The sequence below is a fragment of the Gymnoscopelus microlampas genome (genome assembly GCF_963454915.1).
Source record: "Gymnoscopelus microlampas genome assembly, chromosome: 8".
NCBI lineage: Eukaryota > Metazoa > Chordata > Actinopteri > Myctophiformes > Myctophidae > Gymnoscopelus > Gymnoscopelus microlampas.
This window is the reverse complement of record NC_139945.1, coordinates 27258872-27286524: the sequence shown is the minus strand read 5'-3', so window position 1 is coordinate 27286524 and position 27653 is coordinate 27258872. Positions and strand designations below refer to the sequence as shown.

Below are 27653 nucleotides of genomic sequence, written 5' to 3'. Positions count from 1 at the left end.
ACAATGAGTAATATCTAGAAATATTTAGTAATTTCATTTTATTATTCATTTGGCTAAAGTCTCCTTCTAGGTAAGTTTTTTAAAGTTAGATCCTCAATTTAACTTTAAAGGCGCCGCTACCTTCACACAGGTGTGATTTTTTTATTACGAAGCCTAAAAGGTTCCAATGTTCAATGGCCAAACACACAATTAAATTGTTAATCGCAATTATTTGACTGACAATTAATCGTCAACTTAAATGTGTAATGGTGACAGACCTAAGCAGACATCTGGCATCGGTCGGGCTCTAGTAAAATGGCAATCAAGCATTCCCATTTCCCACCTGTGCTGAAGGAGAAGTCCAGCTCCCTGGTGTATTTATCTATGATGCGATGGATGCTGCTGTCATGGAACAGGGAGTCTGTGGCTGGAGGACGAGGAGTTCCTAATGCCGATTCCTCATGAGAGGAGAAGCTTTCTCTGGACGTAGGGGTGAAGTCTAGTGAGTCTGCACCCGCTCCTCTTTCTGCACCAGGCCTGGCTAGATGCTGCTGGGAGGCATCTGTATGGGAGATGGAAGGCAAGACGTGAACATACATTTTGGACAGTGGTAGAAAAGTCCTCTATGTTACACTACATTTTTTTATTAACTCATATACTGCCTAGAACGACTAAAACGACTTCTGTCCATAAGCCATGCCTGCCAAGAACGACTAAAACGACTTTTTAAAAAAATTAAAAAATTAAAAATATATATATATATATTTTTTTTTTTTTAGATTTTTTTTTTTTTTTTTGACCCAAAGACCAAGGAGATATGATTTTTCGAAGATATAGACTCCCATCCACTTCCTTGTTAACTTAAAACTTAAAAATTCTGTATCTCGGCTCCTGAGTACTTTTTTTTTTCAATGAAAAATATGGCAGTGTTCAAACACAGCCAGAAATAATTCTGGCAGTGAATGAGTTAAGTAAAAGTATCAATACTGCAATGTAGAAGTACTCCGTTACAAGTAAAAGTTCGGAATTCAAAATTTACTTGAGTAAAAATGCAAAAGTATTGGTATCAAAATGAACTTAAAGTACCAAAAGTAGAAAGTACTCATTATGCAGAATGTCCCATTTCACAAGTTTTCAATTATATCAAATTTCTAAAAAATCTTTTGATGTGACGCATTGTGAGCTTGTAGATCGGCTATTTTCAAATGGCCCGACATGTATAGAGGACTGAAGTGGTTACTGTATGTTTTGTGATAATACAAAGTAACAACAAAAAAGTAAGTAGTAACTAAAGTTTTCAAATGATAGTAGTGGAGTAAACGTCCAATATTTGCCTCTGAGATTTGGAAATACTCAAGTAAAGTACAAATACCTCAGAATTGCACTTGCACAAAATTGCAAGTACAGTACTTGAGTAAATGTACTGTACTGCATTTTGGGCTATGCAGTAAGTGGAGCAAGACAAACAAGCTGACATTACCACAGATTGATGGTTTAGTTCTTCCCTCTCACCTGATTGGGCAGAGCTTTGTTCAGGGTCAGAGGTGACGTAGCTGCCTTGTTCAGGGTCAGAGGTGACGTAGCTGCCAGTGGAGATGGTGGTGGAGAAGTCCGGGTCAGGTGGTCTATAAGTAGACTGAAGACACACAGGTTTAGTAAGGGGGGGATAATGGTTCTGGTGTCATTCTAAGGTTTAGTATAGACAAGACATGCAATTGTATTTACTAATATTTACTAATATCTAACTAATATCTTACTAATATCCTATACTATGTATTCTGTTTATGCCCCTGTTAACCTGCTTTATAAACCATATTGAGTCATGTGTGGCATTTTTTTATTGTTTAAAATACTTCTATTTGTTTGCTCTAGTTTTGTTTCTAAAGTATCTTAGCCCATTAAGACCTGAGGCCGATTCTACAAAATATCTTCTAAATCCTAACAGTTTTTTGTAAAAAACATGTGTTTCTATATCAGTGGTTCTCAAATGTTTTCATGTCGCGGATCTCAAAATATTTTGTTCCAGGGACCCCCAGAAGCAAAGATTTGAGTTACAATTGTTTGCTTTAAAAATATATATATTCAAAGATATGCACACATTTTCACGATTTTTCTAAAATAGCAGATCTACAAGGCAAGCTCATGCTATTTTTGAATAGCCAAAGAAATCTAAAATGACACAGATGCGTTCCCAGTCTTAAAGGGCTAACTTTAAAAAAAAAAAAAGTATGTACAGTACTGCTATTAAAATTCATTAAGAAGTTCACAAAGTTTACTACATGTACAAAAACACACAGACTGAGCTCAGTTCAAGTGTAGAAACCCTCACGAGTGTATATCTTAAATACACTTCAGGTATATATGTTGACATCATTGCTCAGCATACTTACACACACACACCCTCCAGAGAAGATAACACACAGACAACGGCAAACTTTCTACACAGGCACACACCAACACAGGCGCACCGCACAAACATGCATGTAAACACACAAAATGCTCCTCAAGCATAATCACGGTTGGACCAGTGTCAGGTGGTCCTCAGATTTGGCTAATTTTCATCATTGATCCACACAGTGGTGAACCTCAGAAGGGGGACGATACATGAACTACAATATGTAAATGGTAAATGGTGCATTTATATAGAGCTTTTATCCAAAGCGCTTTACATAAGATTGTGCATTACATTCACCCATTCACACACACATTCATACACCGATGGCAGAGGAAACCATGCAGGGTACCAACCTGCCCATCGGGAGCAATTAGGGGCTCAGCGTCTTGCTCAAGGACACTTCGACACTAAAGCTCCTTACACACCGGGAGCGATTTTTTCATGCAAATAATACGTTTTTTTTAAAAAAACGTATAAAGTCAATGCAAGCTTCCATGGAGCGAAAAAGCGAAGGAAAAAGCGTCTTTTATTTATTCGGAACGAGTCCGAATTTTGCGTATATATTCGCAAAATCGCCGGTGTCTAATGACCTTAACTCTGGGGGAGCCCGGGATCGAACTGGGAAGCTCACGGTTCCCATCCGGCCGCACTACCGGCCACTGCCGCCCAATATGTGCAAGGCTACGTGCCACTACTACACAATGAAAGCACATGACATTCATCGTTTATACTACCTATATAATAACTGGGATCTATAACAAAAAAAACATAGATCTCAGTTTCAATAAGACCTCAGGTGTCAGCTTACTCACACCAGGCTGCATTTACCCATTAAGATCGGGAAAGCATCGGTCATTTTAGATTTTTAACCACTTTAACCATTATTTTATACTTTGGCTATTCAGCTGCCCTATGAGCTTGTAGATCTGCCATCTTTGAAAAATCTTGAAACTTTTTGCAAATCTTTGAATATATTCTTCAAGGGCCAATCCACACCTCTATTTATTTCTCCTTGGCTTGTAACCATTCAGCTCTCTAGCAGAAGCCTTTGAAGAGGGCCGAACAAGGAAGGAAAAGGCAGTGCAGAACATGCTGCACACAGATAAAAAGGTGTCAGTGTTATTTTAGTCGCTGTACTAACCTCTATGGGGGATTTGCACTGGTCGATAGCAGGACCCTTATAAGAAGCACCTCCTCTGCCTGAGCCAGAGGAGGACTGAGAGACGTTTGGAGGGAGTGATTCTGAAAGGCAAATGTTTTAGGAGTGAGTGGCAACATCCCTGAACATGATCTGAGTCACGTTCATTTGGAAAGTACAACACGTCTACTGTAAATACATTTGCAGTGGCGACACTAGTGCAGATACATTGATGCATTGTTTCACAGCAAATACATTTAAAGGGATAGTTCACCCCCAAAATGTCATTTTTTCTATCGATTACACACCCCATGGAGACTCGAATTCATGGTGTTTTTTTTTTGTTTTTGGCGCATTCCTAAGCCAATAATTTGATGACCGGCGGCGGTTCCGGTAGACATTAACATCTTTCCGCTGGTCATCAATTATTGGCTTAGGAATGTGACCAAAACAAAAACATCTCCAACAATTCAAGGCTTCGTGGGGTTAATTGATAGAAAATAAGTCATTTTTTTGGGTTAACTATCCCTTTAAGAGCCACTTGTGTTCCCACTTTCCATGTCCCCACTAACATCCATCTAACAATCCTTACCTCATCATCCAGAGATGGTAGTACATTATCTGACTGAAGACATGTACCGTTCTTTCTTTTTTCCACACCCTTACATAGATCATGTTAACCTATTGGGACAAGTCAGCTTTTAGCATTAACTATATACCAGATTCTGGGGAGATCCCTGCCTCCATCAGCAGTCTCTCTCGCCAGGAGATCTTGATGGAACTTCCTGACCCGGAGGCTGACCCAGAGTCAGTCCCTCTCCCAGCAGACTGGTCCCCTCTGCTGCTGCAAACAGAGGAAGTGTGGAGAGACCAGAGAGAAACCACTGAGGTCTCTGGTTCTTCCTCTGGGTATGTGTCTACAGTATATGCTGTCACATGTACACTGTCCTCCTCCGGACCTGTGGACAAACACAGAATGGAACCATTAAAGACATATAGTACCTTTCAATGGGACGATAAGTTCACTATAGAAAAACCCATGCAAACGTATGTTGCTATATCAGTGGTTCTCAAACTTTTTAATGTCAAGGACCCCCAAAAAGATTTGGCCGCAGACCTCCCATCTCAAAATATGTTGTTCCAGGGACCCCCAGAAGCAAAGATCTGAGTCTTTTTTCTAAATCGCTTTAAAAATACAGATATTCAAAGATGTGCACAAACTTACACGATTCTTCAAAAAATAGCAGATCTACAAGCTTGTAGCGCTTCACTCCGTGCCACGCTATGAGCTTGTAGATCTGATATTTTGTAATAGCCAAAGGAGTGTAAAAATGACAGATTCTTCCCCGGTCTAAATGGGTTAATGCAGCAACTCGTCTCAACAGTTGCTTGAGCAGAAAAACAAAAGAAACACGACAACAGTGAGGCTACTCTATCTCTGGGCTCACCAGTGACTGCACTGGCATCCACTGGAGTCTCCACTTCCTGGATGGCACTGAGCTCATGCTGTGATGTGACCTCCATGGTGCCGCCCAGCCTGACCCGGGCCACTGGGGGTTTGGTTGGCCGAGGAAGGAGCTGTGGTGGTGGTTGTGGTGGTGGTGGGGCAGCTGTATCGGCCAGGGCGGTGGTGGGAGCTAAGGAAAATGCGATATCAATCAAATGATGCAATATTTGAAATTCCAGTAACAAATCTCAATCAAACAATTCAGTTTGTTGGTATGAGAATTTAAGGGAAACCAGCAGGGGAAAAAAAGACATTTAATCGCTTACCACCAGTGGTGAAAAAAGGTACTCGCACTCTGTTACAAGTAAAAGACTGGAATAAAAAATGTACTTAACACATCGGGTGCCGAACACGGTCTGAACCGTGTGTTTACATAGTGGCGCTTCGGTGCCGAACACGGTCTGAACCGTGAGTTTAGTCTTTTTGTTTTTTTCGTTTTTCTCCGCGCGGGCGGGGCTAGAGCAGCTCTGGGAGCACCCATTGTAATCCTGCGAAGGAAGTGCCAGATCGCTCAACGGAAACAATTTTTTTTCCCCATCCGCTTCCTGTCTATTTCCTACTTTGAAACGCCTATATCTCCGAATCTGTTTCCTGTGGGGAAAACCGGTCATGCGCGATGCGCGATCCCCCCCCCGTTGTAACTGGTGAGGGAAATGTTATGGTTCCAGGCTGTAGCCAGGCTCATGGCACAACATGAATCGATGCTTTTTTTTGTGTGGATTTGCTTGTAACGCACGCGGAAGCTTTAAACAGCAAAGCGCAGTCAATGGGGAGAATGCTGGCACCCACGGTAAGTTGTTATGAAAAAATGCTGGCACCCGATGTGTTAAATAAAAGTACAAAATTATTGTTATCAAAAGTACCAAAAGTAAAAGTACTCATTGTAGAGAATGTCCCATTTCAAAAGTTCAAAATATATAAAAAATCTTTTGATAATAGCAGATCTACAAGCTCACTATGCGTCGTGATGCAACGCAAATACTGAAAATGGGAAATACTCCAGTAAAGTAAAAAACGTCTCAAAAGTGTACTTGAGTAAATGTACTCCACTGCTTACCAGTGGTGGGTGGCTGCCTGTGGTCAGTGCTGTCTTCTTGTAGATGTGACAAAGAGCCTCCACTAGCCTCCTCCATTGCTTTGAGCAGGGAGGAAAGGAGTCTGAGACGCATGGCACCAATGTCTTCTGATACCGGGTCCACAGCCTCTGGAGGAGCAGGCTATGGGGATTAAGTAGTGGGGGGAAAAAGGCCATTTTACCAATATGCTTCAAATGAAACTAGACCCGAAAACAGAGTTAAATCACCTTTGAATAGAAGAACATAAATGTGTCCTTGTGACATCAGACACTACTTATATCATTGGTTCTTAAACTGGGGTCCGGGGACCCCCAGGGGTCTTTTGGGGGGGATACCAAGGGGTCCCCAGCAAAATTAGTTAATAAAGAGTCACAATAATTGTAACCCCTTTATCCATATTTTATACTTTAAAAAATTAAATTAAAAAAATAGCAGATATACAAGCTCATAGCACGGCACCGTGTAGCACCGTGTAGAATCCCCCAGAAGCAATGCTTTGAGTTAAAAATGTTCACTTTAAAAAATATATATTCAAAGATTTGCACAAATTTCCATGATTCTTCCCAAAAATAGCAGATCTACAAGCTCATAGCGCGGCACTCTGTGCCGCGCTATGAGCTTGTAGATCCTGCTATTTTTGAATAGCCCAAAGAAACCTAAAATGACACAGACGCGTTCCCGGCTTGAATGGGTTAACAAATGTGGATGAAAAACAGCCAGACATTTGTCCCAGTCAGTCACCTGTGCATCACTGCTGAGTAGAGTCTGCAGTGCCTCCCTCTGCCTCCTCATCTGCTCCCTTTCCTCCTCCTGCCGCAGTCTGGCCTCCTCCCGCTCCCTCTGCTGCTGTGCGACGCTCTCCCTCTGCCGTAGCACCAGACTGTGAGCCTCCTGCAGCTCCCGCCTCTGTCTCTCCAGATCATCACGCTCCCTGGACACCAGTGACGTTGGCTGGGGAAAGCTTTGCACACAAAGCCCAGGCTTCCCTGAAAGCCCAGTGGTGGAAAAAAAAGTACTCCAATGTTTTACTTTAAGAGTAAAAGTATCGATACTGCAATGTAGAAGTACGCTCCGTTACAAGTATAAGTCCGTAATTCAAAATGTACTTGAGTAAAAAAAGAAAGGACTCAATAGGCAGAATGTCCCATTTCACAAAGTTTTCAAATGTATGAAAATCCTTTGAAAATAGCAGATCCACAAGATCACAATGTGTCGCATCGCGTAACTAGTAACTAAAGTGTTCACATAAATGTAGCAAATAAATGAGTAAAAGTACAATATTTGGATCTGAGATGTAGTGCAGTAGAAGTAAAAGTATTGGAAATTGGAAAGTAAAGTACAAATATCTCAACATTGTACTTTAAGTACTGTACTTAAGTAAATGTACTTTACACAGTTACTTTACACCACTAATGAAGCCTGTGTCGGTTGACAGGTATTAATACCTTGGTTAATGTCTTGGACAGGAGGGAGGGTAGGTGGGAGAGGGATACCGCGGGCAGCTGGATGGATAGTGAGTGGACTGTGGTCTGGGTAGTCTGTGGTGACTGGAGACGGTCTTAGTCGCTCAGGACGAAGTTCCAGTTCCCTCTGCTGCTGGGCCATGGCCTCCTTCTGTGCCATGGCCTCCCTCTGTGCCATGGCCTCCCTCTGTGCCATGGCCTCCCTCTGTGCCATGGCCTCCCTCTGTGCCATGGCCTCCCTCTGTGCCAGCACACGACCGTGAGCCTCCCGTAACTCCTGCCGCTGCCTCTCCAGATCACGCTCCCTGACTAGGGCTGTCACCATTACAACATTTAACCCATTAAGACCTGAGGCCGCTTCTAAACATTTTCTAAATCCTAACAGTTTTTCTGAAAAATATATTAAAAAAATATTTTCAAGATTTTTCAAAAATAGCAGATCTACAAGTTCATAGTGCGGCACTCGGTGCCGCACTATGAGCTTGTATATCTGCTATTTTTGAATAGCCAAAGAAACCTAAAGTGACACAGATGCGTTCCAGGTATTAATGGGTTAAGTTGACCATTAATTGTCAAACAAATAATTGCGATTAACAACTTAATTGTGTTTTTAGCATTGAACATTGGAACATATAATTATGAATAAAAACTTCAATTTCTGTTTGCCTTTTAGGCTTCATAATCAAGGCCAGTTTACTGACAATGAATAAAAAAAATGTTTTTAAAGATTTGTTTTGGGGCTTTTATGCCTTTAATGATAGGACAATAGACTGACAGGAAATGGGGAGAGAGATGGGAGGTGACATACAGCAAAGGTCGTCGGGATCGGGATTCGAACCCGCAACACGCTGTCAGGCTGGCATTGCAGCCTAGGGTGCCTGGACCGCCACGACGCGGCCGAGGCCATAATTAATCATTTTAAACTATTAAAAATAGTGGAAATAGCTGATCTACAACGTAACGCATCACAAAGTGACGCCTTGTAAGCTTGTAGATCTGCTATTTCTGCAAAAAAAAATAATATATGAAACATTTTCAACATGGAAACGATTACGCAAAATAATTGCAATTATCTCAAATAATTGCGAGTAGACGATTATGTAATAATTGTGACAGGTCTATTCCTGGCCACCGTTGACATGGGCTGGGGGAAGAAGGCCTGTGTTGGTGGACGTGTAATACCTTGGTGAACGTCTTGCACAGAAGGGAGGGTAGGTGGGAGAGGGACACTGCAAGCTGATGGATGGATGGTGGTGAATGGCCTGTAGTCTGGGGAGGCCGTAGAGGTGACCGAAGAGGCTCTCAGTTGCTCAGGGAGACGTTCTGTGACTCTCTCCCTCGTGTCGACGGAAGGCCAAACGGCGTCCGAGGCTCTTCTTAGGTTCCCGAGACTCACTGCTGCAGATTCCAGTAGAACTGGTCGGGATCTGGAGGAGTCAACGACTTCACCGGGTCCTGAATTCCAACCAGGACCTGAGAGTGGGGGAGGCAATGCCACAGCGGTTGACTCTCTGGTAGAGATTTCCACCGGGACCTGGGTTTTACCTAAGACCTGAGGCTATTCTTAAAAATGTTTTCTAAATCTCTAAAAAAAAAATCAAAACATTTCTAAAAAATAAAAAAATCTGAAAAATATTTTTTTTGCGTTCCAGGTCTTAATGGGTTACTCAAGTAATTGTGATTAACGATTTAATTGTGTGTTTGGCATTGGACATTGGAACATATGAAGCCTTTTAGGCTTCATAATAACAAATTGCACAGGGCAGATATGACAAATAACTGAAATATACAAAGAAATTATTGACATATCTGATCATTTTTATACATGTAAAATAGCTGATCTACAAGCTTACAACGTGTCACAAAGCATTGTAAGCTTGTAGATCAGCTATTTCTGCTTTTTTTAAATTTGAAAATGTGTGAAAATCTTTCAACGTGGAAACTATTATGACGATTATGCAAAAATAATTGCGATTATCTCAAATAATTGCGATTAGACGATTATGTAATAATTGAGACAGGCCTAGTCTTACCATTTGCTTCAGCGATGAAGGGTAGCATTGAGGAGCCACAAAGAGGTTGCAGATGGGATACTGGAGGTACAGTTTTGTCAGCGCTGTGGGATGAAGGGTGAACAGGGCCTGGAGGTACAGCTAGGGCTGATCTGGCAGCCATGTTACGAATCTGAAGACTTCTCTGGTATTCTTGCAGCCGCTGGCGAGCCACTTCCAGAGAGCGTTTGTGAACTCTGAACTCAGGACACACATTCAAACAAACAGTCAGAAAAAGTAGATACAAACTATAGACTATCTACTTTTGATAGATGTGATTACTTTTTCTATACCAGCCACTTTGTCCAATAAGCTTTTCTTACTCAGTCAGCTCGTTTACTTTCTATACATTATTTTGCTGGCAAAAACTCCACTGATGAGAACACTAGCCAGTAGATTGAAAACACACTTATTCTGCTCCAGAAGTCGCTGCTGGTATTCTTTGATCCTGGTGGTGTGGTCGTGTTCACCTGCTGTAGGCATAGACTACAGAACAATAAGAGAAACAAAATTATAATCAAGTTACACTTGCTAATATTTACTGACAATTTAGTGTACTATACTGATTTGACACATTTAGTGCCCAAATAACATTTTGTCTGACTTACATGGTCACTAGATACCGAATCCGATAGTAACACATTTTTACAAAGGTCTCCTTAGACTTTTCCAAAGAAAAGGTTATAGCCCAGGCGTTTCGGGCCATATTTTGATGGAATCGTGCACTTTACGATACAAGCATGAAATTTGGCACACAGTTAGAGCATGCCATAAGGAACATTTTTGGCTATAGGGCCATCGCAGATTTGTCCTGTGGTAACCATGGCAACCATTTTCCAAAATGGCCTCCATCTGCTGTTATTTTACCAATAACTCCGGTGCTAGACCACCTAGGATCCTGATTCTGGTGACTAATCCTACATTTTCAAGTATGAGGAATACAGTGGTACTATTTAGAATTGTGCTGTGGTAACCATGGCAGCCATCTTTCAAAATGGCCACCACCTGCTGTCATTTTACCAATAACTCAGGTGCTACCAACTAGGATCTTGATTCTGGTGACTAATCCTACATTTTCAAGGATGAGGAATACAGCGGTACTATTTACAACATGCTACTACCTAACTACATATATCTGGCATTCAGTTAATTAAATAATAGTAAACCCATCAAAATATGTAATGGTGTAGTAGGCCTATACAGTACATGTTTTCAAACTGACACGTGAGAGTCAAGAATGCAGTACTTCACTGTTTCTTTTATTAGTAGTAGTATTGCATAATTATTTTCAATGGACTATAAGACACAACAAAGGCAGAGTACTCATGAGTCATAACCTAATGGCATATAGACCAATTATTTGTTTACCAACATTGAGACTGGACGCACAGGTGATTGCAATCAATTCTCAACCTGTTGTTTTGGGGTGCGCTGATTTCAGCGCACCCCAACCCCTTCTTGTGTGTTGGCTAGTGAGGCGCGTCCTAGCGAGACCTGATAGAATGGGTTTCATTGCGCGCATACTGGTTCCGTGCAGACTGGTTCTTATCAGTGTGACGTTGTCTGTTAAGGGGTCTATTCAATAAAGCCAGATAATCTACACAATGTTAGTTGCACAGTCCACCACAGTAGCAAAGGGCAGTACACTGAAGTGCTGCCTTAACACATCTGCATTGTCCACTGCATCCCTTTTTGCAACCACAGCGGAGGAGTTCCCGAAAGGCCAGGCTCGCTTCTGTGTTTTCCAGTGCACTTCCCATCCTCCTGTCAAAATTAGAATCAGCTTTATTGTCAGATCACAGGTTTACAAGTGTAAAGAAGTGGATTAAATTATTTGTATTCACCCGTCTCCTTCCTCTTCCGCCCCCATTCACCTGGGGTTGGGAGTTCAGGGGCTGCAACCATCGCCTGTCCCCAACAGTGGCCAGCTTGGTAGGCTGCCCTCTTTGTATGTTGAGTCAGTGCAGCTCGTGTTGGGGGGAGTCCATCAATTGTTCTGCCCATCTGGGTGAATAGCTGCTTCCGTGCCCGTTCACTGATGCCTGGCCGCTAGTGCGGTCATAGAGCAATACCACAAATCGCTCCAGAGGCTCCATCCAGTCATGTATTTTCTGTGGGATGGCAGCTAAGGAACTGAAGGCACGTGTGACGTCACCATAGGTTTTCCAGGTCTTCCATGCCATCTTCTTGCCTCTGCCTCCAAAAGATGACACTGTGTCACATCCAGTAAAGGCATGGAACATGGGTAAGGCTAAGCATCGATCTGGGCCTAATGCCCTTGCCATCTCATGAGCTGCTAAGTTACGGAAACTTTTCCCTGTTCCAAAAGCAACCCACAGCTCAGTCAAGTGGAGGCGTTGGGCTGACGTTACTGCCAGGACCAGCACATCCGTGTCTACTGTGCGTATTGTCACCTTGCTATACCCTTCCTTCACAGCATCTTCTAGGTGTAATATGACGCGAGTATCAGCCTCCTCATGTACTGTAGTTAGTTAGGTAGTTACTAGCATGTTGTGAATAGTACCCCTGTATTCCTCATCCTTGAGAATGTAAGGTTTAGTCACCAGAATCAAGATCCTAGGTGGTCTAGCACCTGAGTTATTGGTAAAATGACAGCAGGTGGTGGCCATTTTGAAAGATGGCTGCCATGGTTACCACAGCACAATTCTAAATAGTACCACTGTATTCCTCATACTTGAGAATGTAGGATTAGTCACCAGAATCAACATCCTAGGTGGTCTAGCACCGGAGTTATTGGTAAAATAACAGCAGATGGAGGCCATTTTGGAAAATGGCTGCCATGGTTACCACAGGACAAATCTGCGATGGCCCTATAGCCAAAAATGTTCCTTATGGCATGCTCTAACTGTGTGCCAAATTTCATGCTTGTATCGTAAAGTGCACGATTCTGGCCCGAAACGCCTGGGCTATTACAAAGGATGCGTTTTGAGATGTGTGAGTCTACCTCAGCATCTGCTCTGTACTCTTGGTAGACAGGTAGGTCCTGTGCTTGGCAGACAGGTAGGTCCTGTGTTACGGCAGCCTTCAGCGTCTCTCTCTCCAGCTGGGCTTTTAGCAGTTCCTGCTCCAGCCTGGCCTTCTGCTCCTCTAGCTCCTGGAGTAAGGCTATCTGCTGCTGCTTCTCCCTCTCTAGCTCCTCTTCCTGGAGGACAAAACAGCATGCTTCCAATTTATCTCAACATTATCTTAGATTGGTGGTGGTAAAAATGAATGAGTCTGTAATGTTGACAATCATAAAGGGAGATACTGGCAGCAATGTTAGCCAGTACATCAACAGACACCAATCGGTGCGATCCTGTGACTGGAGTCTGAACAGGCACAAACCCTTTTCCGTCGCTCCAATTCAAATTCCTGCATCTTGTTAGCTAGCATGTCAGGAAGAAGCAACGTTCCCGCCACGACAGTCTCCTCTGTAGTCTCCAGTGCTGGTTAGATTAAAAAACAAAAACATAATGATTCACAGTCTGTCACCAAAGCAATCAAGCAAATACAACTACAAACTTGGCACTCAAAGCACAGTTACAAAGTGCTTGACCATCAGGAACAAATAAACAGAAGAATAAAAGGAAGATGAAATAAATAATAATAATAAAGTCTTAAATATATTAAGTTAACCCATTAACTCATTTTCTGCCAATCACACATAAATGCGATCTATTAATTAGCGCACTTGGCCGCCAAGATCGCATAAATGCGTTCCATTAAAAAAATTGAAATTTGAAAAAAAAATAGAAAAAAAAATATATATATATATATTTTTTTTCAATTTGACCCAAAGACCAAGGAGATATGATTTTTCGAAGGAAGAGACTCCCATCCACTTCCTTGTTAACCTAAAACTTAAAAATGATGTATCTCAGCTCCTGAGTACTTTTTAAATTTCAATGAAAAATCTTTGGCAGACAACAGCAAAAAAATCTGAAATAACTCTGGCAGGCGAAGTGTTAAGACCAGGAAAGCATCTGTCATTTTAGATTTTAACCACTTAAAACATTATCTTATACTTGGGCTATTCATAAATAGCAGATCTACACAAGCTTGTAGATCTGCTATTTTCTTTTAGAGCAAAATTGTGGATTTTTTAGCAAATCTTTGAATGTAGCGGTACATGTTTTTTAAAGCGAACATTTCATTTTTAACTAAAATCTTTGCTTCTGGGCGATTCTACAAATGTATTCTAAATCCTAACAGTTTTTTTGAGAAAAAAAAAAACATATGTTGCTATAATCTAGGGTTCCCCAATTACTTTTCCCCAAGGGCCAAATTATGTCTCGGGTACCAAGCCGACCAAGTTTTTTATTCGTTTTTTTCTCTAATCGAGCTAATTTGACACTGTGTTATTTTAGGCCTGGGATTCTTAAATCCTGTGTTGATTGTCACAAAAGGAAAAAATGCATTCTGGAAACGAAATAAGTCTGCTTGAAAAGTAATACAGATTAACAGCAGCCAGTTGTACATACTGAAAATCTTGCTACCATAATTGACGGCCACAGTCATGGAGTGTACACGAGTGTATGGGCTCAATGGCCAAGCAGACACATGGCCCAACTAACTCCACATTTTCCCCCAAAATTCCTCAATATTCTGCCTGTCAAACCAGCTGCTTCGCATCCCATCACTGTACTTGCAGGATGTACAATTAATATCAAACGCATTATGCTCCAATACTTATGCAAATCACTTCGCCAACTCAAAATTCACGTCCGGGTGTTTCTTTTCACCAGCCAATCATCATGCACCTTCGTTGCCGAGCCCCAACAGCGCACCTCCCCCACACAGCACAAAGAACGACACAACAGATCTACAAGCTAACAACGCCTTGCGCGTCTACGTGTTGTTGCCTTGCAAATCCACAAGTGACCACCCTTTCACGTTGCCACGTCCGTTGCCACGTCGCGCTGACGTACGCTAAACAAGCGCTGCCGTGCGCACTATGCGAACGAGCCCAAAGGCGCGCAAAAATAAGCCGACCATTGCTTAGACACAAAGTCAGACCTGGCAACGCAGCCTACGCCAATCATGTGTGAGAGATCTACAAGCTATGGGGTAGAGACGCCGTGTGCCATGCACCGTATCTTAGCAACAACGAAAGCGCTCACTCTCATTGGTCCTGTCACGCTAAGAGCAGTTTCCAGACAATGGCATCGCAGAGAGCTTGCTGTAGTGTTTACATATATCTATGGCTGTAGCCATCAGTCAGTCGCAGCGACGACGGACAGGGCGCTGTGATAGTTGCCATGTAGCTAACGCTAACGTGGTTGTCATACCTGCAGCGGCTGTGCAATCACTTTGTCACCAATATTCGTGTGGTGAATGTTATTATTGCTGCTCCGTTAGTCCATTGTAGATGATGTATGTTGTGGTATGTAACGTAATGGCAGGACCGCCCCGTGCAACGCACGTTTAGGCTGCATTATGTTGTAATTTCAGATAATTTCGGTCCGATTAGGACAGTGGCTATCCCCCGCCCCCCCCCCCCCCCCCCCTACATCATATTTGAACTGGGGACCCCCCCATTTTGTTTGACTCCGTTCCACAAGTCAATATTGTGAAAATAGCAGATCTACAAGCTCACAACCCTCACGTTGAGAGGCGTTGTGAGCTTGCAGATCGGCTATTTTCAACATGTTTGCCTCTTTCTTATATTATTTGACAATGTGCCCAATGTTTTATAGTATAGTTTGTTGACTACTTTTGTTGCAGTAATGGTCTTTTCCTTCACCTTAGCTTTTTCATTGTCTCCGCCAGGCCGAAAGCCATGGCGCCAGAGTATGTTTTACCCCCTGTCCGTCCGTCTGTGGATAGCTAATCTCCCGCATCGTTGGCTTGCTCGCAGCGAAACTGTGCACACACTCCCTGGATGCCAATTCAGAACCTCTGCCCCCATTTCAATACACGCCGTCTCCGTTTGTAGGTGTGTGTGTGTGTGTGCGCGCGCACACGCAAATTACTTCAACGCGCGTGTGTGTGTGTGTGTGTGTGTGTGTGTGTGTGTGTGTGTGTGTGTGTGTGTGTGCGCAGTACTGTGCGTCTTCTGATTATTAAAAGACGCATCCAACTCACCATTCGTGTGTCCACATGCACTGTTGTGCAAACACACAAAAACAGCCGCCATCTCCATTCCTTGTGTGTGTGTGTGTGTGTGTGTGTGTGTGTGTGTGTGTGTGTGTGTACGCGCGCAACAACACACAAACGGCCGCCATTTTGACCAGATTGTACAGGGTCACACATTTCCGTATAACACCCGCCACCGAAAAGATGTATGATGACTCATTGTATTATTATTTGATTATTAGATAATGATTATACATGCCCCATGATTATTATAAGATCATATATCTTAATCAAATATTATAATCATATGATATAATTAATCATCATAACTTATTAATACTCATAATAAAATAACAATATTAAATAACAATATATTGCCCATTTCCCCCCAGCCATTTCGCCATTTAGATATGTATATATATATATAGAGAGAGATAGATAGAGATACAGATAGAGATAGAGAGATAGACAGATAGATAGATAGATAGATAGATAGATAGATAGATAGATAGATAGATAGATAGATAGATAGATAGATATCCAGTAAAGTGCAGTACTTGAGCACATGTAGTTATTTACTCACCTCTGTAATTTAATTCATGACTCCCAGGATCCATTCTCTTTTGGACTCCTCTTAGGACATGCTTATGTCTCCTACAGACTACGATAGGCTACTTTACAGGTCACACTTGGACCATTGATAGGCAGGAGTAGGCAGCTTTAGCTTTGTAAAAGGTGTGAATGGGCCAGCCAATGTATCACTTCAGTAACGTCACTGGCGGCCGGCGGCTGTGACTATTGTTGTCGGAGCAGAATTCATTTTCCTGGCAAATCTTCACTGACCGGGCCATGGCCCCACTAGCCCTCATGACGCTACGCCAGTGATCGGCGCTGCCAAGTGGTCTCTACGTGGGCGTGGGCGCTACGTGGGCGTGGACGCTACGTGGGCGTGGGCGCTAGATGTGAGGCCGGCGCAGCCGGCCGAACTTCTAGTCAAAATAATTCCCGAATCAACAATTGACTTACAGATGTGTTTGTTAGTCTGCTTGAACAGTAATGCAGATATTATTATTTTTTTTATTTTTTTTACAGGAGTCGTCGCGGGCCGCACCCTCTCGCGGGCCGCAAATGGCCCGCGGGCCGCCTATTGGGGAACCCTGCTATAATCAGTGGTTCATAAACTTTTTTCATGTCAAGGACCACCCAAAATGATATGTATTTGCCCCCCCCCCCCCCCCCCCATCTCAAAATATTTTGTTCCAGGGAGCCCCAGAAGCAAAGATTTGAGTTAGAATGTAAATATATTTATATTTTCAAAGATTTGCTTAATTTTTCACTTTTTTTTTTTTTTTTTAAATAGCAGCTCTCAGGTATGAGCTTGTAGATCTGCTATTTTTGAATAGCCAAAGAAATCTAAAGTGACACAGATGCATTCCCGGTCTTAATGGGTTAACAAAAAGATGTGATCCTAGCAGATGTACCTGGTGGTGAGTGGGAAGGCTGAGGGAGCTTGTGGCTGGCACTAGTGTGCGGTCGCACTCTCTCCTCACTGGACAAAGAGCCTGTGTCGATGGTGGAGTCCCGTTCAGGTACCTGGTCATCAGTGGTGGTTGGTGGCTGGGGGCCAGTGGGGACCAGGCTTCCCTCGCTGCTCCACTGGTGGTCCCTTTGGGTCCTGATGCGGTTCAGGAGCCTCTGCAATGCCCGTCTGGGAGCAGGCCTCGCTGGCTGGGAAGGCTCCACTAAAACAAGACGGTCAACATTGAACTCTCTCAGGATTGATTACTTTCCATCCTACTGTTCTATCATTAACCTACAGAGTATATTACACATTATTGTCGATATGTCAGTAATCTCAGGACATATACCATATATTTTATTGGACAAAATAGCCAAAACCCATAGACAAAAGGTCAAGCACTTTTCCTGCAACATGTTGTTCACATGCCATACACGCATACTGTGTCATTTTAGATTTCTTTGGCTATTCAAAAATAGCAGATATGCAAGCTTATAGCGCGGCAATAAGCTTGTATATCTGCTATTTTTGAGGAAAGAAATCGTATAAATGTGTGCAAATCTTGAATACACACACACACACACACACACACACACACACACACACACACACACACAGTTAACTCAAATCTTTGCTTCTGGGGGTCCCTGGAACAAAACATTTTGAGATGGGGGTCCCTGGCTAAATACATAATTTTGGGGGTCCTTGACATGAAAAAGTTTGAGAACCACTGATATATAGCAAAATACGTTTTCCCCAAAGATTTGAGTTAAAATGTTCGCTTTGAAAAATATGTATTTAAAGATTTGCCCACAATTTTTCAAAAACAAATAGCCAAAGTAGAATAATGGTTAAAGTGCGTTTCCACGTTATAATGGGTTAAACAACAATGCTGATATGTCAGTATGGATCCTAAAGCTACCATGTGTACCACTTCCTTAACTTGCTATGGGGGGAAAAGCCAAACTCTTTACCTAGCACAGATGTTTCTGTCTCCATGCGTCCCATCTGAGCTTGATCAGGGCCTGTCTCTTCTGCTTCCCCTGGGGTGGTGCCATCGTCCAGGGTCAGGTCCAGGTCATCCTGGCTGTCTGTGGACGGGGCCGGTAGAGGCTCTGGCACCAACTGGAGCACCAGGTCACCTTTCACCCCTGGGTGGATACAGACAACATGGAAAGGTGAGGCTCAATATAATACCACAAAAGCAGGGTAAACTAGAGTTCTCAAATTCTGCCCGAACCCGACCCTACCCAACCCAATGTTTTCGGGCCGGGCCGGGCCTAAAAAGGTATGCTAATTAGTTGGGCCGGGCCAAGCCTCGGGTTCCATGGAGAAAAAAGAAAATAAAAGACATTTCAACTGCCCCTTGCAGCCTAACGGTAACGCCGACGGAAATGGCAGTGGATGTGTTGGCTGCAACTCAATGTGAACTTTACTCAGGTATCTAGTTTGTCGCTGTCCAACCTTCCTAGCCCACGTTATTAAAGAAAAATGGGCGACAATGGCCAAAACTCAATCGAAAATCAGCGATCGAAAATCGGCGAAAGTGGCCGTTTTCAATATGTTTTGGCCATTATCTCTGGAACGGAAGGTCCAATCTGCTCAGTTCAGAGCTTGTTGGATGCGTAACTTTTAGGACATTAAGCACATAATGACAACTTGTCTGGTTTTTAATGTTTTACAATTATGGTAATTGCCAGTTAGGGCCGGGCCTTAATTTTCAGGCCCGTTGAGAACTCTTGGGTAAACCCCAGTACCCCGCGTATAAATACCCATCCGGGCGTTGTAGACTTGTTAGTTTGTAGGTGAACAGACCACAATATTGTATTATACATCTGTTATTATGCATTAATTTCAATTGTCAACAGACTATAAAATGGTAAGAAATACCTAAAGGTAATGACACTAACAAGTCGTAAACCCAAAGTTCCGGGTAACATGTTATCCTTACTCCTCTCTCCTGTGTACATGTCTTCAAAGGCGAACTCCATCTCCCTCTGGCAGTCCTCCACAAACTCCTGTCTCTTGTACAGAGGCTGGAAGATCTGAGCAGGCATCTGAGACACCTGGCGTCTTCTCCTCAGCAGGTCTGTCTGCTGCATGTGTTCCAGCTCGGTGAGGAAGCGCTCACGGTCCTAGAGAAAGAAAAGGGCGTTTTCAAGCATTTACATAAGAAAGAATGTGCAAGCAACGACAATGCAATATACACAAGCATGGATTAAAGCAAAATAAAATCTCACGACTGAAAGAATGTGTATGGCCAAGTCTTATGTGATTTGTGAAACAGTGTTAAAGGAGCCCTCCCCAAACTAGCGCCGTTTCCTAAACAATTAACACAATATGTAAAATTAATCTTGATTATATTTTAGTGCTACTGTTCTACATACTGCCAACCAGGTGAAGGAATCACAGATTGAGGCTTTAACCTTTGCGTTTATGACATATCCGAGACCATTAGGGTTTTATGGAAAATTCTTCTAAACATTTCGCTAGTTTGACAACTTCAAATGCTCCAATCTTTGAAAATATGAACCGAAACAAGCTCGCTTGTAGATCGGCTATTTTCGCTGCGCACAATGCTTCCATAGAAGACATGCTGGCTTCTATGGAATCCAAAAGACTGAAATCAGTCGTGGCGACTGAGAACTTTAATTCATGCGCAAGATAATACTGGATTTTTATGAAATAAAAAGAACAAGAAAAATAAGATGACAAGACAGGCAAGACCCACACGCTTCTGTAAAAGGAACTTTTGTAGTGTAACAGGGAATGTTCAGTAATGTAATAATTAATATCTGCAAAGTAACTAACTAAAGTTTTCAAATAATTGTAGTGGAGTAAAAGTACAATATTTGCCTCTGAGGTGTAGTGGAGTAGTAAGTAAAAGTATTGAAAATTGGAAATACTCCAGTAAAGCAAAAAATACCTCAAATTGTACTTAAGTACAGTACTTGAGTAACTGTACTTAGTTACTTTCCAGCACTGCTAAATGGTACAGTATTATGTTATGTTGTGCTGGGAGAACTGTGCAGCAGCAGCACTGTGTTTGTGATGGTACCACTACCTACCTGTGTGAGGCGCTCTCTCCTCAGGGCGTGCTTTCCTCTCACACGAGCCTTCTCCAGCTGCTCCTCTCTCTCCCTCTCAGCCTCCCTCCCAAACTCCTGCAGCCTCTGTGCCTCCTGTTCAGCCATCTCATGGGCGTTGGGCTGGAGAATCATCAACCATTTTCACATAGAAGCGGAGACCATATTAGGGATGTCTTTCTACCTCTGGATCACTTTTCAAACACTTAATATGCTACTCTGATGAAAAGCAGTGGTGGAAAAAGTACTTACATTCTTTACATAAGTAAAAGTACCAATACTGCAATATAGAAGCACTCTGTTACAAGTAAAAGCCCAGAATTAAAGTACAAAAGTATTGGCATCAAAATGTACTTAAAGTACCAAAAGTAAAAGTACTAAAATGTTTGAAAATAGCAGATCTACAAGCTCATGTATGTTAATAATATAATTATATCTATTATATCTGCAAAGTAACTAGTAACTACAGTTTTCAAATTATTGCAATGGAGTAAAAGTACAATATTTGCCTCTGAGATGTAGTGGAGTAGAATAGAAAATTCCATGGGCTAAAACATATATGTATATATTTAAATCTCAATTATTTAATTCATTGAAAAAGAAATCGATAGAATGATCGATAAGATAATAGATATAATGTGTGTCCTTGTCCTATGATTCATTCTACAACAACCCTTAGAAATAGGCAGCTGTTCAACTATGATACAAGCTGCACTCTTATTATTATTCACTATTCTCTAGTCATGTCCTAGTTGTTAAATAAAACTCCACAACACAGATGATGGGACAAGTTGTCCTAGGCAAGGCTTACATTTATCAGACTGCTTTTCTTTATGTCAAAGCTCATAAATGAAGCCATACTTCCCACCTACACAGACAATTCACTGTAGTACTACACATTTGCATTCTGCAACCCTGTAACCATTCATTGGAAAGGTCTGAATAATCCTATACCATATCACCCACTTCAGTTTACATTTCCTCCATTTCACAGGTCACTATTTGGTTGAAATATAATTCATATCATTAGATTCATATCAATATATAATGTATATAGATACATTGAAGCGATGCAGTTCTTGCATAGTGGATATACAGTGCTTTGCAACAGACATTTCAACTGTGAGGCCAGCTCCAGGATTATTACTGAAAGACATACCTGTGTTGCCTCATCTTCCCTATCCACTGCGGTCTCAGGCATGTGGTAGTACGTTGCAGAGAAGGAGTTCACATCTGATTTCTTCACTACATGCTGTTTCTTGGGGTCTATATTCTGTTTGAACAACAAAGAGTCATTGTAATAATACCAAATAAACAAACAAACAAACATCCCCTGACAAGCTACCTTTTCAGCATATAGATGGACTAGCCCTATGCTTCTGAGAATGGAATAGAGGATATGCGTGTGACATCATCATCAAACCCGGAAGTTATGCAGGAATGCCTACTGAGTGTCAAAAAAATACTTTCTGGCCTTGACAGTCCATGCATCCAAACAGAAAAGTCATATCTGAACAACATTAAACAATGTTAAACTCACTTTGCATGTTGCTTTGCCACTCGCTTTGCCACACGATGTGCCATTCACTTTAAGCATGCGCATATCCTCTATTTGAAGGGAGTAGCTCAGCGTACACCCACTGCCAGCGATTTTTCGATTTTCTTACCTTTTCAAGTAGTCACAGAATATTTATCTCCAGTATGATCGATCCCCTGATGGTTGCTAATCACAGAGGGTTTCACAAATGTCAACGAGGTCATCACGACCTCGTTGACATTAATTGTCTGCCTTTGAAAATAACATGTCTGGGCCAAAGATACATAGTAAAAAAAAGGTACACAGGAGCCGAGATACAGCCTTTTTAAGTTAAGTTAACCAAGAAGTGAATGGAGCAGCAAATCTTCAGATCATGATATCTTGGGTTCTAAACGTTTTTTTTCTGTGACTCGTAGAACATAATTTCTTTTTTAAATCATGTTTTTTGGCAAATCTTTTTAAATCAAACATCTTTAACTCAAATATTTGCTTCTAGGGGTCCCTGGACCAAAACATTTTGAGATGGGGGTCCGCGGCAACATACATATAATTCTGGGGTTCCTTGACATGAAAGAGTTGGAGCACGACTGATATAGAAACATACGTTTTTCAGAAAAATGTTAGGAGGACATTTTGTAGAATCCCCCAGAAGCAAAGATTTGAGTTACAAATATTTGCTTTAAAAAATATTTAAATTCAAAGATTTGCACAAATGTTCACGATTTCTTTTTTTTAAGAAATCTAAAAAATGACACACAGATGCGTTCCCGGTCTTCATGGGTTAACAGTAGGCTACTATGTCATTCTAAACCCAGTTTTGCCTATGGGAGCCTGGCATATCACCTCAATGGGGCGCAGTGGAGGTGGTGGGAGGCTGGCCACTCTTGTTGCCCTCTCCTTTTCTGCCTGCAGCGCCTTCTTCCTTGCTGAGATGAAACTATAAAAAGGGGGAGAGCAGAGACCAACATTATTCTTATTATTGCTGAAATGCAGGCGGACATTAACCCGTTAAGACCGGGAACACATCGGTGTCATTTTTTGATTTATTTGGCTCTTCAAAAAATAGCAAATCTACAAGCTTGTGACGCGCTACGAGCTTGTAGATCTGCTATTTTTGAAAAAAACGTGAAAATGTGTGGAACTGCAAATCTTTACAAGTGTCTTCTAAAGTCTTAATATCAGTGGTTCTCAAACTTTTTCATGTCAAGGACCCCCCAAATTATGTGTTTGGCCGCCGAAGCCCATCAAAATATGTTGTTCCTGGGACCCCCCAGAAGCAAAGATTTGAGTTAAAAATAACTCAAATATAACTCAAAAATACATGTATTCAAAGATTTGCACAAATGTTCCAAGATTTTTCAAAAAATAACAGATCTACAAGCTCATAGCGCTGCAATCTGTAGATCTGCTATTTTTGAATAGCCTAAAGTATAAAAGAATGGTTATAGCTAAAAATCTAAAATGACACACAGATGTGTTCCCGGTCTTGATGGGTGAAATAAGTCTCTTCTAGACTGTAATGCTCACCGGGTTTGCTCCTCATAGTCTTTCAGTCTCTGTGCTTTGAGCTCTTGCAGGGCCTCTCTGTAACGCTCTTCTGCTTTGGCTTGATTCTCCTCTTCTCTCTGAGCTATCGCTGCCCAGTCAGGTTCCTGGCTCAAAAAGAACAAAAAAATGCATAGTTGAGGGATCTAATCATAAATAAATCATAAATGTTTTTTTTTTAATTTTATGATGGCATAATGCTGCATGCAGCGGGGTTTTTACTGATGATTATACAGTAACATATGTTACTTTATCCATTCGTATCTCTAAGAGCAACAAAACATAAATGGAACTTTTCTGGTCTGTTTGGTTACTAGTGTTAAACATGGAATAAAGCAAAATAGCAAAATAAATAAAAGTACATAAGTACAAAAGTATTGACATCAAAATATACTTAATAGTATAATAGTACCAAAAGTAAAAGTAGTAAAATGTTGGAAAATAGCAGATCTACAAGCTCACAACGCATCGCATTGGTTGCAGATCTGCTATTTTCAAATAGCCTATGTATAAAATAAGGCTAAAGTGGTTAATGTATTTTTTAAGCATTCTGACAATTTTTTCAAGAACCACAGAATATTTATCTCCAGTATGATCGATCCCCTGATGGTTGCCAACTACAGTGGGAATCACTGTGCTTACGTGGGGGGGGGGGGGGGAATGGCATTGTGACCTCCCGTTCTCTTGTTATACCCAGTTGAAAATAGCATGTTTCGCCCAAAATACATAGTAAAAAAAAAAGGAAAGGAATGTGTTAAGTACAGTACTTGAGTATGACTGAAATCGGTTGTGGTGACTGAGAACTTTAATCCAAGGTTAATTAAATGAACACTGAGGATTTGGAGCTGTGTGTACTACCAGGACTCGTACGATATGCCTGTGTGTCTCAATCATCAAGTCGTTTACATTTTCCTTTGCACTCCTGTGGCCCTGGCCAAGCTGCTCCAGGCTCTGCTGGTATAACCTCTGCAGGGTCTCTATCCTCTCTCTCTTCTGACGGTCCCAGTCGCTCCTCAGCTGATCCTCCAGGTTCTGCAGCTCTCTCTCCCGTCTCCGCTGCACCTCGCTGCGGATGTGCAGCGCGATGTTCCGCTGCTGCTCACGCACCTGCGTGGACATGATCCAACATCAGCACAACAAGGGAAATCCACTGGGTTGTCAAACTCATTATTAAACAAACATCATGAGAAATGGTTGAGCACTGGTTGTCAAAGTGGGGTCCAGGCAGTGTTGATCTCGTCGACTAAAACTATTGACGAAAAAAAGGTTTCTTCGACTACCTTTTTTCACTGACGAAAACTAAATAAAAACTAAGCTATGATGACTAAAACTAAGACTGAAAATATTGACAATTTCGTCAATAAATAAAAACTAGACTAAAATGAGGGACTAGTGGAGAAGAGTCATTTTATGTTTGGTTGCACTCGGGTGTTGCACTCTGAAAATAGCAGATCTGCTATTTTCAGCATGCAACCAAGTGTAAAATCAGCCATTACGACGCCATAAAGGCATCATCAAAATACATTATAGTCGACTAAATCAACTGTAGATTTAGTCTACTATAATCTTATGATATTTAGCCAACTAAAAGTAGACTAACAGTAAAAAGTTTCAGATGACAAAAATATGACTAAAACTAAATGGAATTTGATTCAAAAGACTAAAACTGAATCAAAATTGCTGTCAAAATCAACACTAGGTCCAGGGGACTGTCCAGTGGTCCTTGAGTAGCCTTGGATCACGACTGTCATAGATGTATTTTATTGGGTTTGACTTTTTACTTTGGGATCATAGACATGCAAAATGTCAAAATTGATAAAAAATATATCTATGGGCCCGGACAGCTAGAGTAGCGGTCCGGGCACCTAGGCTGCTGATGCAGCCTGACAGCGTGTCGCGAGTTCGAATCCCGATCCCGACGACCTTTGCTGCGTGTCACTCCCCATCTCTCTCTCTCCCCAATTCCTGTCAGACTACTGTATACTATCTAATAAAAGAAAAAATACATTAGACTATGATAGTCTTGATCCAAGGCCAGATCCTCAGCAAAGTGAGGAACAGTCTAAACACATTATTGAAAAATAACTCACATGTGAGCTTGCAGATTAGTTATTTTCAAAACATTTTGATTTATCTGGCACAAAATATTTTCAAATGGGGCCAAATTAATATCAATGTGGGTGTCCTCTTCATTAAAATGTAAGAGAACCAGTGCTTTATAGCCAAACAGGACAGGGGTAAAGATTACACTTAATAACAAGTAACAACATACACTTAAGAGCAAGGGTCTTCAACAGGAGGTCCTCAGAGTAACTACCGCCAAATCTTTGTGTGATAGGAACTTATTTTACATTAATTAACCAATTGAACCCTAGCATCCCTATTCTGAGGGGAACATTAGACAAAAATAGCAGAACTACAAGCTCAGTCACAACGCCTCGCGCTAGTCTACCTTGAGCTATATAAAGATCACTGCAACATGATTGATGAAACAATCTTGCAGCATCAGACTGACCAGTGACTGGACAGGTCAGAAAAATTGGCGTTAAAAGAAGACTGGACAGATAAGGACATGAAACATGAGGATCAATCTGATTGTGAAATGGTTCTGATCTATACAAGTAGGACGCTGGGACTGTTTACTGTACATATGTTTTGGTTTTTCTTATTTATAAACTGTTTTTATGATGTTCTGCATAGTAGTGTATATCTGTCTGTCATTTAATGTCTATGAATTGAGTGCAAAGGACCCCAATGGAAACCCATTGGCTTCCATTAGGGTCACAAGAGTCATGGCGCAACTTGTTCCTGGTTTTGGATATTCTCCAAATATAGTGCTGACCCCACGGCCACGGATGTAACAAGTTAAAGTGCCTGGGTCTAAGTACCCGTATCTTCCGTAGTGTTCAATAAAAAGCATTTTAATCCGTTCAGTGGCCATTTTCTCAAAACGTGCTTCTGCTTTCAACTACGCGACCCTATCGGTTGGGAAGTGTATTGCACTCTGACACATTACAAGTCTACGAGAAAATGGCAGGCGATCGGATTAAAATGCTTTTTATTGAACAAAATTGAAGATATGGGTACTTACACCCACCCGAAGTGAATTGCTCCATCCGTGGCCGGGTGGTACGCACTTTATATTTGAAATCTGAACGTTTATGTAGATGTACTGGTTGTAAATGGAGAAATTTCCAAAACCAGGAACAAGTTTCGCCATGACTGTCATGATATGAAAGTCATGTTTCAGGGCTAATATATAACATTACCTGTTGTATTCGTAGTTTTCTCCTCCTGTCATGTTCCTCTCGTATGACCTGAGCCTCCTCGTTGGGACTGAGTCTCAGTCTGACCGCCTTCCTCTTCATGGTCAACACATTCTAGATCTCACAGACCTCTGGGGTTCATAAGGTAAACAATAAAGACCTCTACATCTGCAGTGCAGTTTAGCTGCTTAGCTTTGTTCCCGTCGGGACAGCATGTGGTGCAGTCATTTCATTTCACACACACACATCAACGACACACACATGCATTCTTAATATTGTCGTAAAATAGAAAACGCGAGTTTAAAAAGACCATATGCGGTGCAAATAGGAGATAAAACGGATTGATCGGCGTTTGGTTGGTTTGTCACTAGACTCGCTACCATGCCAACATTGACGGTTTATTTGGTCACATGACTCACATCACGGGACATGATTCGTCACATCCGATAATTTAAACAACCCGCCTGCCTGACCGCGAGTGGTGTAAAGTAATTAGGTACATTTACTCAAGTACTGTAATAAACACACATATTAACCACTACAGCCTTTGACCCTTATATGTCTGTAACTCTGAGAGTGTACAAATGGAACCAACGGGTCCATTTGGTTCCATTTGGACACTCTCAGACTCAGACTCAGAGTTAAATGAACACTGATAATGATGAAATCTAAATGGTTGAGTCCCTGCCCTGGCATATCTTTTCAAATGGGAGTCCCTGAGCTAATGTAATCATTTATATCTGCAAAGTAACTAGTAACTAAAGTGTTCAAATAAAAGTACAATAATTGCCTCTGAGATGTGGTGGAGTAGAAGTAAAAGTATAGACCATTGGAAATACTCCAGTAAAGTAAAAAATATCTCAAAATTGTACTTAATAAGTACAGTACTTGAGTAAATGTAGCCTACTTAGTTACTTTACACCACTGAGTGAGTGTGTGTTTGCTCTGTATAATCTCCTGCTGAACCTGTCTGACAGGTGTGTGTGCGTGCACGCACGTGTGTGTGTGTGTGTGTC

The 27653-nt window shown here is 41.7% G+C and overlaps 1 protein-coding gene across 2 annotated transcripts in view; it reads right to left on the bottom strand.

Moving 5' to 3' along the window:
- The window catches only part of cep295 (centrosomal protein 295), a 36743-nt gene extending 9723 nt beyond the window's left edge, over positions 1-27020 (bottom strand). For both annotated transcript variants that reach the window (XM_084063819.1, XM_084063820.1), the window contains exons 1-22: positions 26641-27020; positions 24278-24478; positions 23354-23478; positions 22670-22763; positions 21449-21562; positions 20272-20412; positions 19155-19338; positions 18178-18354; positions 17166-17426; positions 12955-13055; positions 12575-12772; positions 10019-10095; positions 9592-9806; positions 8741-9031; positions 7541-7873; positions 6837-7081; positions 6077-6236; positions 4961-5149; positions 4232-4471; positions 3516-3616; positions 1492-1615; positions 323-541 (exon numbers count right to left, since the gene is read on the bottom strand). In XM_084063819.1, coding sequence (XP_083919945.1) covers positions 323-541; positions 1492-1615; positions 3516-3616; positions 4232-4471; positions 4961-5149; positions 6077-6236; positions 6837-7081; positions 7541-7873; positions 8741-9031; positions 9592-9806; positions 10019-10095; positions 12575-12772; positions 12955-13055; positions 17166-17426; positions 18178-18354; positions 19155-19338; positions 20272-20412; positions 21449-21562; positions 22670-22763; positions 23354-23478; positions 24278-24478; positions 26641-26739 — 3889 coding nt within the window. In that variant the 5' untranslated portion in view covers positions 26740-27020. The remainder of the gene's footprint in view (positions 1-322; positions 542-1491; positions 1616-3515; positions 3617-4231; positions 4472-4960; positions 5150-6076; positions 6237-6836; positions 7082-7540; positions 7874-8740; positions 9032-9591; positions 9807-10018; positions 10096-12574; positions 12773-12954; positions 13056-17165; positions 17427-18177; positions 18355-19154; positions 19339-20271; positions 20413-21448; positions 21563-22669; positions 22764-23353; positions 23479-24277; positions 24479-26640) is intronic.
- Positions 27021-27653: the final 633 nt, after the last annotated feature.